This window comes from Talpa occidentalis, unplaced genomic scaffold (assembly GCF_014898055.3).
Source record: "Talpa occidentalis isolate TD23 unplaced genomic scaffold, MPIMG_talOcc4v2.1 talOcc4.16, whole genome shotgun sequence".
NCBI lineage: Eukaryota > Metazoa > Chordata > Mammalia > Eulipotyphla > Talpidae > Talpa > Talpa occidentalis.
In genome coordinates this window covers 81,790,548-81,800,733 of record NW_023601653.1, presented here as the reverse complement: position 1 = coordinate 81,800,733, position 10,186 = coordinate 81,790,548, and the positions used below count along the sequence as shown (strand labels likewise).

Genomic DNA, 10,186 nt, shown 5'->3' with positions numbered 1-10,186 from the left:
GCCGTCTAGTGGTCGCACTGGAGGCTGCAAGAACACTGATCTCACCATTTTGAAATCCATGAAGGCCATTTGCTGGGATGTGGTTCTCGGCTAATGACTGTTTACAAACCAGCTGGGGCTTTTGTCCTGAGGAGGAGCCTGCATCTATAAGCTCCACCCCTGAGGCATTCAAATTGGGTAGAAGCTGGGCGGGAACAAACATCCCAATTGAGAGGCCCTTGGGGGCTTAAGGTTGGGGAGGGGCCTTGGGAGAGGCGCCAGGGGTGGGGCAGGGGCCTCTAAGTTTCCTCCCATCTGCCTATGACGTCCTTGGCACCAGTCTCTCCTGTGTCATGATCTGGACAGAAGGTGGAGCCTCTGAGCCGCCTGTGCCAGGTAGTTTGCTCCCAGAAAAGCTGGGATTGGGGGAAATGCTGAATTATGGGGGCGGGGGCGCTTCCTCTAGGGCCTAACTGGAATGCGTAAGAAGCTGGAGCAGTAGTGCCCTGGGTATAGACCAGCTCTTTCTGTTTTCTCGTGTCACCAAGAAGCAGACCTGCCAACTGTGATCCTAAAGGTCGTTTGCATCCCTCCACGCCCCTCCCCCCCGTTTACGTCTCTCAGCACTAACATTCATCGAGAACCTTCTCACTGGCTGCAACTACTAATTTCCTTCCCTCTTTACCACTCTCCTGCCACGCCACTGGAGTGTCAACACAGATCTAACCTTCCTCCATATTTCTCCTGGTTCGGCCCTGTCCTCGCCTCCTCCTCCCTCTCCACCCAGAGAAAGCCCCGCCCTTCCCTCCTCCCTCCCCACCCCAGTCTGTCACACAGGGACATCACCCTACAGCAGTTCAGGCTGTGGTTCGCAGGAAGCATACATTGGCTTTTTGATTCGTGCTAGTTCCCAGCTCATAATTTGGGAGGATCTAACACCAGGCTTCACGTGAAGGGGGAACCAAGGACAGCGAGGTGCTGGGTGGTCCCAGCCCTGGAGCCCCGCCAGCCTGACATGGGTAAGTATGAGGACCAGCCCCCGGGGAAGGCCTGAGGGATACCTCTCTCCCTCCCTTCCAGGCTGACTCAGCAGGGGTGGGGCCTAACCTTTGCTCTTTTGGGGGGTGAAGGAGGGGGAAACAGGATGGTCGGGGCTCTGGGCTCAGCTGGTGAGGCTGCCGCCTGAGGGGTCACAAGCACTGGCCAGCTCTTAGGAAGGGCCCGAGACTCTACCCTCAAGTATGGGCTCTTCCCCCAACCCCCACCCCAGCCCCTTAAGCAGCTCCCCACTTCAGCTGCGGCGATCCCAGTAACACTGCCGTCCGGGCGGGCGTCCCTGCAAGGGGAGAGCCCACTTTCGGTGGCCTTGGAGGGCTCTGAAGGAGCCGCTTCTCCCCAGTTTTCTCCCGGGCCTTTCAAGTCCCTTGTCTTCTCTCCTCCCCCACCCTGACCCACCACCAGGTGGGGGCTGCACCGAGCAGCTGCTTCCTGTTGCCCCAGAGGTTGCTGCAAGGGTGGTGGTGGCTGGGGGAGAGCTGAACCCGAGTCGAGCGACTCTCGCCGTCCCGCAGCAGCCCCGCCGGGAAGGCTGGCGGCGGCCCCCGCCCCCCGGCCGCGAGGACGCCGCACGGGGCAGGGCTGGGGCCGAGGGCCCGGGAGGTCTCCGGCCTCGTGGCTTCCTTGAAACTTAGCGCGGGCCGGGGAGGCTGCGCCCTCCCGCAGGGCCCCCGAGGGGATGCGGCCCCGCGGCGCCGAGACGCAGGTAACCCGCTCCCCGGGGGGCGCTGCACGTTGCCCCCCTGCGAGCTCGGCCTCGCGCCCCCTCTCGCACCCCGCGGCTCCGGGCCGTCGCGGCGGCTCCCACGGCCTCCCCGGCGCTCTTTGTGAGGCGGCCTCCCCGACGCCCCGGGGCGCGGGCCCTCCGCGCCGACCCCTTCCCCGCGGAAGTTTCCGCCCCCCGGGACGGCGCTCGCCCCGTCGGGGCGCCCGCCCGGCCCGCGCCCCCCGGAGACGCCGCCGCCCCCGCCCCCGCGGGCCCCGGCGGCCGCGCGCCCGCCCGGCCGCCCTCGCCCGCGGCTCCTGCCCCTTTAAGCGCGTCTCCCCGCCCCCCCGCGGCCGGGCTGGGGGAGGAGGCGCCGCCGCCCGGCTCGGCCACCTGCGCCGCCGCCGCCGCCCGCGGCCGGCCCTGCTCCAGGTGAGCCCGGCCCGCCCCGGCCCGGAGCCCCGGCGGCCGCCCCCGCCCCCCGCCCCGCCGCGGCCGGGCCCCCCCGCGGAGCGCCCCCTCCCCGCGCGCCGCGTCCCCCCGACCTCTGCGGCGGGGCCCGGGGCTGCGCCGCCGCGGCCGGCCTCTCCCGCGCCCCCCGTCCCGGGCCCGGCGCCCCCGCGCCCCCGCGCCCCCCGCGCCGGGGCAGGCTCTCCCGCGCCGGGCTTCGCCCCCGGCCCCCCCCCCCCCCGGCGCCGGCGCTTTCCCACGCCGCCCTCACCCGCCGGGCGGGAGCAACCGCCGCGCCGGCCCCGGCCGCCCCCGCCGAGGCCGCCCCGGGATCGAGTTCAACTAAGTTCCCCCGAAAGCTCCGTGGCCCGCACCCCACCTCTCCCGAGTGTGCGGGGCGCCCCGGCCCCCGCCCGCCGAGTCCGGGTGGGCGAGGCCTCCTCCCGGCCGGGGCGAGCCGGGCGGCCGCGGAGCGCCCCTCCCCCCGGAGTCAGAAAACTGGGGAGAGCCGCCCAGAATCCTGTGATTCCGGGCGTCAGAGGCTGTTGGCGGGCGGGGCGCGCTCGGGCCCGAGTCTGCGGTGGCGGGGAAGCGTGGGAAAGTCGGCCCTCGCGACTCCGGGGCGCACGGCGCCCCCACTCCTGAAGAAGTTGGGGCGTCCTCCATGTCCTCTGGAGACCGCCTTGGGGCGCTCTGGGCGGCGTGTGGCGCTGGACTGAGCTGTGCCCTCAGGGGACGCACGGCGGTCTGGAGAGAGGGGGGCTGTGATGTGCTCCAAGAAAACCTGGTCTCCCCAAAATGTAGGGGGGAGGAGACAGCTGCCCCGAGCTGGCGCGGGCTGCGCCGCAGGGGGCCCAGCGTCCAGGGCCGTCTCCTTGTCGGCCCGCGTAACGGTAGGAACGTGCTGCCGCGGAGGGGCAGGGAGTCTTCCACAGTCACCCACCCCCACGGGAAATCCCCCTCCCTCCGGCTCCAGGGGCACCCCTGGCTCTGCCCCCCGTGCGCTCGTGCTCACCCCCACTCCAGAATCGATGCACAGGAGTGTCTGGATTTGCTGCAACGCTCCTGAGTCTTGTTCTAGGGGCTGGGAAGGAGCTGGGCGTGGGGGGGGCACTGGGTGGTCGGCCTGGTTTTCGGGGTTGAAATCCGGGCGTCTCTGGAGGAGGAGAGGGAGGGAGGGAGGGGGACGGAAGCGCGGAATCCCCGTCTCCCTCCCAGCCCGAGTCCTCTGCTCCAGGGTGGAGTCAGGCTGGGGGGGGGGGCTGCAGACCCCTCTGGAACACAGGGGGTGGGAAGGGGAGCAGGGACTAGTTTCCTCCCCTGAACCTGAGCCTGAAGGAGACTCAGATGTTCCCTAGGGGCTCTTCTCCCAAGTTTCTGGAAGAAGCGACCATTTGCCCCTTTGGCCACATCTGATGGGCCTGAGGGATGTTTGGGGACACAGGGGGTCAGTCTGGATGGGGTGAGCAGCACAGCTGCTGCCTGGGGTGGCCCCTGGCGAGAAGTAAACACCCCGCTGTCGGGCATAGGCGCCCCACCCTCGTCCTTCCTCACACGGCGAGGGCGACCCGCGATTAGACGGGGTGAGGCGGGTCTCGGTCTTGCTGATGGTCTCAGTCTCTGCACCAGGTGGGGAGATCGGCTCCCGGCCCACTTCTCTTCTGGCCCCCGTGGCCCGCCGCTCTCCTCCGCCCTCTTCCCAGCCGCTCCCGACCGAGCCACTCCGAGGGGTTGCCCCGGAGACTAGGCCCGGGGCTCGGAAGGGGTGGGGGCCGCCAGTGGGGCACAGGAGTAACCGGCTCTTCCGGAGCGGCGCGGAGCCGGGGGGTGTGTGTGGGTGTGTGCGGGGGGCGGGCCGCGCCCGTCTGACGGGCGCAGGCTCCGCCCCGGCCCGGGCTCCGACTGGCCCGTCTCGGGCTTGGGGGCGGGCGGTAGAAGATTCTCCCTCCTCTGCCCTGGAAAAGGAAAGGGGCGGGGGGCGGAGATCGCAGGCTCCTCTCCGGCCCTTCGGGAGCCAGGGTCGGGCCTTGAGCTCTTCACCAGCCTTTAATTTTGTTTTGGATGGGGCAGGAGGGGTCGAGGGCATTTCTTAGCAAAAGTTTGCTAGGTCCTGCTTTCCCCAGAAGGATGGACCCCTCTGGGGGGGGGACCCCCTGTTAGGACCTGTTAGGGTCTTTACTTTTTTCTTCAAGATGACCTATGACTCTGCTTTTAGTCAGAGAGAAGGGTTTTGATTTCTCTCTGCCTACGCCGTCCCTCTGGTAATCTACTTTCATTAGGGGAGGGATAGAAATCCCTCTGACTTACCCTCTTTTTCTAACCCACACACTTTAGGCTTTGATGAAGCTTGCTTTTTCTTAGTTTCTCTCAACCGTCATGGGGAGAAGTGGAGCCTCCCAAACCTGGGCAGAGCCCACTCCTCAGGGGTGTAAGGAAATCTGGTCTACACTGATGGTGTTTGGCCCTGCCCTGCTTTGCCCTGTCCCCACCCAGTTTTCAGATATCTTTCCTGCCAGGACCCCCAGAGGAAAAGGTATTTAAATGTTGACCTCCAGCCTGCCAGAGTTTCATCATCCCCACTCTGTTACTCTTCCAGAATACTCAGCCTGGGTTTTGCATAGTTTAGGAATTGCAGAACTGCATCACATTGCATTGAGTTAAGTGGGCAGTCATTTTAAAGCCTAGTTTCTAGTCACATTTTATCTGCTGTTTGACCTTGAACAAGTCGCGTCACCTCTCTGAGCCTTAAATTCTTCATCCGACAAATGAGAGACGGTTGAACTAGAGATTCTCTAAATTCTGAGGTCATATGACACTGTCCTGCTTCCCGGGGCCCTGCAATGGACATTTTAGATGACAGCCAAGCTCGAGACCTCGCTGGAGCTTCCTTTCCTCTTCGCAGATTGCGCCACAGTTTTATCAGAAGTATTTCAACTAAGAAAGCAGGTGGACACTCGGGGTCCTTTACGCCCCCCTCGCCCCCGGCCCTGCTGACCAGGCTTAGGGCGGACTCGGGTCTTCCCCGTCTGAGCCCCGCGCCACTCGAGCCTCCTTTCCCCGCCCCCGCGCAGGAATCTTCCCGACTCCCAGGGCCTGGCAGATGTCGCCGGGGAGGTGGTGATCCGGCAGCCCCTCGGGACGGAGGTGAGTGGGCCGCAGACGCGGCAGGTCTCCCCTCCTTCCCTGCACCCCTTGCCAAGGCCGAACTTCTCCGACGAGCCGTTCTGCTTCCACACGTGGTTTCCCACCGCCCGGCCTGGAAAATAGTCGCCCGAAACGACTCCCCTCCCGCCCCGCTCCCCTTGCCCCCCGCCCTCCTCCCTCTCACCCCCTTGGGGAGCGGGCGCCCGCCGCGGCCGGGAGGGGCGGCCCAGCCTTGCAGGTTAACCTTGGGGCGGCGCCACGCCCTCGGCGCGCTCGGGGACCGGGCCCGCCGCCCACAATGGGCTCGAGCGCAGGACGCGGCCCCGCGGGCCGGGCGCGCGGCGGCGCTAGGACCCAGATCCGGGGCGCGGGGCCCGGCGCTAGGACCCGGCGGCGCGGGCCCGGGAGGGCGGCTTCCCCGGCCGGGCTTCCCCGCCCCCTCCGGCTTCGGCTCCCTCCTCCCCCGCCGGCCATGTTGGCTCCGCTCGGGCCCCGCGGATGAGCCGCGTCCCCCTCCCCCCTCCCGGACCCCAGACCCCGTCCCCCGCGGCCCCCGCCCCCGGCGCCCGGAGCGCGGCCATGTGAACTGCGCGTCTGCCGGGGAGACCGGCCCCGAGCCCGGCCGGACGCCGCCGCCTCAGGTCTGTGGGCCCGCGGCCGGGCCCGAGGGGGGAGCCCGCGCCCCGCCGACGCGTCCCTCGGGGAAGAGTCGCGCCGCGGCCGCCCGGAGCTTCCGAGTCGGGGAGCGGACGCGGGCGCGCTCCAGTCAGGGGCGGGCGGGGGCCGGGGCCGGCGGGGGCCCCGCGGGTCTGCTGCGGACCGGGGGGCGGCGGGGCCGGGGCGCCGCGGCGGCTCCGGGCGGCGGCGAGGGGGCGGCGGGGGCGCCGCCCGGCTGCTGGCGGACGCCGGCGGGGGCCGGGTGGAATCCCCGGGCGGGGCTCCCCCTCCTGGGTGGGGGTGGGGTGCGGTGCCCGAGGGGGAGGGTGGAAGAGGGGTTCCCTGGGCGGCTGAGCGCACGGCGTGTGGGGGCCGGGGCTGGCAGCGGTGCGTGAGGCTGGCGGGGTTCCGGGGTGTCTCCGGCTGCGGCGGGGGTGGCGAGCCGGGGGGGGCGGCGGGCGCCGGCGGACCCCGCTCCTGCGCGGGGTGACGGGGCTGTGCTGAGGCGTCCGCGCCGGCGCTGGCTGAGGGGCCGCGGGGAAGATAAAGGGGGGTTCCTTTTCAAGAGGGGTGTCTTACGAGGGGGATCCCCATTTCCTTGGCGGAAAAATAGGAGCTCACGGCACCCCTTTCCCCTGCTGTTCCCGCTTTCCGGGGACGGCAGCGCCGCGGCGCCTTTGTGGGCTTCCCGGAGGGCGAGCGGCCGTCCTGAGGGGCGGCGGGCGCGCCCCCTCCCTCCGCGCGCGGCTCCTCCCCGCCGCCCGCAGGAAGCGGCCGGGAAATGGCAGCTGTGCGTGTGCGGCTGCGTCTCGTTGTTTTGAAATGTCCATTTTAATCAGATTTGGTTTCATTTTCTGAGGCCTTCTGGGCAGGCTTGGATCCTGCCAGCCATGTGGGGTGAGAGTCCTGTCGTTCTACTTTTTTTTTTTCTTCTGGTGAACTTAATTTGTGGGAAGTAGGCGCCGCAGTTGATTCCTGACCCTGATCCTCCCTGTAGAACATCTCTGTCTCCCGGTCTGGATTTTTTCCCCTTTCTTCCTTGAGCTAGAGGTCATGGAGAAGCAAACTCCGTACCTGCCAGCAGCGCCGCCCTCTGAATACAAGGAGGCAAATTCCCTCAACCTAGAGGCTCTTTTGTGGCCTGGAATGGTTGGGAGTGGGGGGTCCTGCTTAGTATTTTCTTACCTGTGATAGTTTTTGTGGAGCGCCTGAGCTTGGGAGGTGAGGAAAGGTAGAATCTGAGAGGCTGGAAGATTTAACTGAATAGGATTTACGTGTTGAGGTTGGAACTGGTTTGCAGAGTGAAGCTAGTGGACTTGTTGGTCAGGGGTCACGCTGGATTAAGGATAGTCCCGGGGATGTAGGGTCCACCTTCCCGCAGAGCCAACTAATTAGCATATGATTCACTCTTCTGTCTTTTCATTTTCTTTTATTACCCTTGTTTAAGAGTGGTAGGCTCTTCCCCTGTTCTGTGCGAATTTAAATATCCAGATTTTCTCTTAATCCCACTAGATAATTCCAGATTTCCTCACTAGATAATTCCAGAGTTCTATTAGAGCATACTATGATGGACGGTAGGTACTGTGGCCCCAGGCACTGTGTTAGACACTGGATTTAGGTGGAAATAAGTGGGCTGCGGGATTTTATATTTTGAGAGATGGCCTTAGTCACTTGGATTAACTTGAAAACTGCTTAAATCTGCTATTTAAATAATCTGTAAAAAGTCACAAGCTTCCACTTGAATTGCAGACTCCTAGATTAAATATACAGGATAGGAGTAGACATGATTGTGTGACAGCATTAATATCATTGTTATTGTCATTGCTCTTTTCACTGGAGCTGTTGGGTTGATATTCTGGAAAGTGTAAAAACAAATCCCATCTGTTGTAATTGTCCCTTTTCTTGCTCCTCTGCTTGACTGGTTGGTTCCTTTGAATTGCTTTTTGATAGGCTTGATTCAACACTGATTTTAAGTTCCCCTTTCTTCAACCTTTGCTTACCTGAATTGGGACCTGACATAATAAATTGATTTCTCCTGTTAAGAGTTAAAACAGTGAAGAAAGGAGAAAGTAGATAGTTTGATCAGAAAGTTGACTGAAGTTCACCTTTCATGACCTTCTTGTAAAATGACTTTTCCTATTTGAGAAGTGAATTTCTTAAATAGCGACTAATTTTTTTTTTTTTTTTTTTTAAAGCTTCTCCTGAAGGGGGAAAACTTGAGGTATAGAGAGAACTATGTGGATTGACCTTAGAGCCAGTCGCTTATAGCCACTCAGAAATCTAGAATGCCCTGAGAGGCTCATCTTGCCGTCTGGTGGTTCTGGAATCAGGTGTTGCCAAGAGAGAAGCAAGGCTTGTTAGGGTTATTGACTGGCTGCTGTTGGCCTTATCACTTCTGAAGATGTCTGCTGTATTCTCTTACTGCTAAAATAATATGGAAGTTAGTACAATGACTGGTGTGATATTTGAGCTTGTGTGAGATGTGTACAATGAGGCAGTGATACCACAGGTTTTATGTTTTAAGACAATGAATGAAGTATAAAAACTCTTGAGTTATTTTCTGGAGCAAGTAATCTTCCTGATTTGTTTCTTGGGATGTGGATGTCCTCATATGCCTCATACTGTAAGAGCAGTACTTCTCAGCATTGTTGCACATGAATCAGAGGGTCATTGTTTCACCAGTTTGTCTGCATAATTTTGAAATTTATAAAATACCTGTCTTAGAATCTGAGCTCTGGAGAGTGTTCTTAAATTGGTCATTGGCAGTAAAAGTAACATTGTATTACTATGTTACTTAGTGTTTTGACCTCTTAATTATAGAGAATAATTTTTTTAAAGATTTATTTATTTATACAAAAACTGGGGTACAGGTTAGAGGTGCGGGAGGGTGAGAGGATTCACCAGAGACAGAGCGGGGAGCAGAACAGGCAGGCGGACCAAAGACACTGCTGAGGGGAGCAGTGGGCAGGGCAGGAGATGTCTGCTGCACCATATGGGTTTCTCCCTGGCTGGCCGAGAATCGAACCCATGCTGTAGAGGCTGCGGACAGCTTCACAGCACGGTGCTCAACCCACTGCGCCACCAGGGAGGCCCTATAGAGAATTATTAAGGGGGCCATTTTATAGACCAAAAAGATAATATAACCTTACCATACATCATGTTCACTTGCAGGTTTTTTTGGGAATAGGGATATTTTCTTAAAGGAAAGAGTGGAGTTGAGTCAAATTTTTAGAAACAGCTGAAAGAGGGAAATAACTTAGTTAAAACCTCTGCAGTGTGGCTTTTAGTGTCCTGCAATTTCAGAGGCATTTCCAGCCCTCACAGTGAAGTGACTGGAGACATACATATGGCGGAAAACCTAGCGTACAATGTTGTGGTTCATTTATCCAGTCAGTCAGTATTTTAAAACTTGTGTGCCTTGCATGACCTGTTTGTTTGTTCGTTTGTTTTTTTATAGATTTATTTATTTATTTATACAAGCATTGGGTACAGTCAGAAGCGCAGGAGGGTGAGAGAATTCACCAGAGTCAGAGCGGAGAGCAGAACAGGCAGACTGATGAAATACACTGCTGAGGGGAGCAGCGGGTGGCAGGAGAGGTCTGCACACCATGTGGAACCCTTGCCCGGCAGCCGGGGATTGAACCAGCGCTGCAGAGGCTGCGGGCAGCTTCACAACCCAGCGCTCAACCGCTTCGCCACCGGGGAGGCCCTCCTGTTTGTTTGGTTTTTTTTTTTTAAGATTTATTTATTCATACAAGAGCTGGGGTATGGGCCAGAGGTGTTGGGGGGGTGGTGAGAGGAGTCACCAGAGACAGAGTGGGGAGCAGAACAGGTGGATTGACTGAAATCCACTGCTGAGGGGAGCAGCAGGTGAGACAGGAGAGGTCTGCTGCACCATGTGGGTTGCTCCCTGGCCAGCCCTCGGGAATCGAACTCAAGCTGCAGAGGCTGCGGAGGGTGCCTCGCGCTTCATGGGTTGCGTCTTAACCCCCGCGCCACCAGGGAGGCCCTTGAATGTCCTCTTAAATCAAGCACAGAACCTTTTGCTTATTTTAAGTTTAAATTTATTGTCTTTTTATGTTCTCAATATTTACGTGTTTCTAGATCTCATTTTTTTCCAGGGGACAGCTATCTAAAACATACCAAGATTTGGGACCTTTCTTCTTTCTAGACATTGTTATCTCTATGAAGAAT

General features: G+C 60.5%; 1 protein-coding gene across 7 annotated transcripts in view; it reads left to right on the top strand.

Moving 5' to 3' along the window:
- Positions 1-417: 417 nt before the first annotated feature.
- The window catches only part of BAZ2A (bromodomain adjacent to zinc finger domain 2A), a 33,951-nt gene continuing 24,182 nt past the window's right edge, over positions 418-10,186 (top strand). For 2 of the 7 annotated variants that reach the window (XM_054696714.1, XM_037515020.2), the window contains exon 1: positions 4,186-5,335. In XM_054696714.1, coding sequence (XP_054552689.1) covers positions 5,032-5,335 — 304 coding nt within the window. In that variant the 5' untranslated portion in view covers positions 4,186-5,031. Of the gene's footprint in view, positions 999-2,146; positions 2,174-4,185; positions 5,336-5,902; positions 5,977-10,186 lie in introns of those variants that run through there. The other 5 variants (XM_037515025.2, XM_037515027.2, XM_037515023.2 and 2 more) reach the window with 5 other exon arrangements.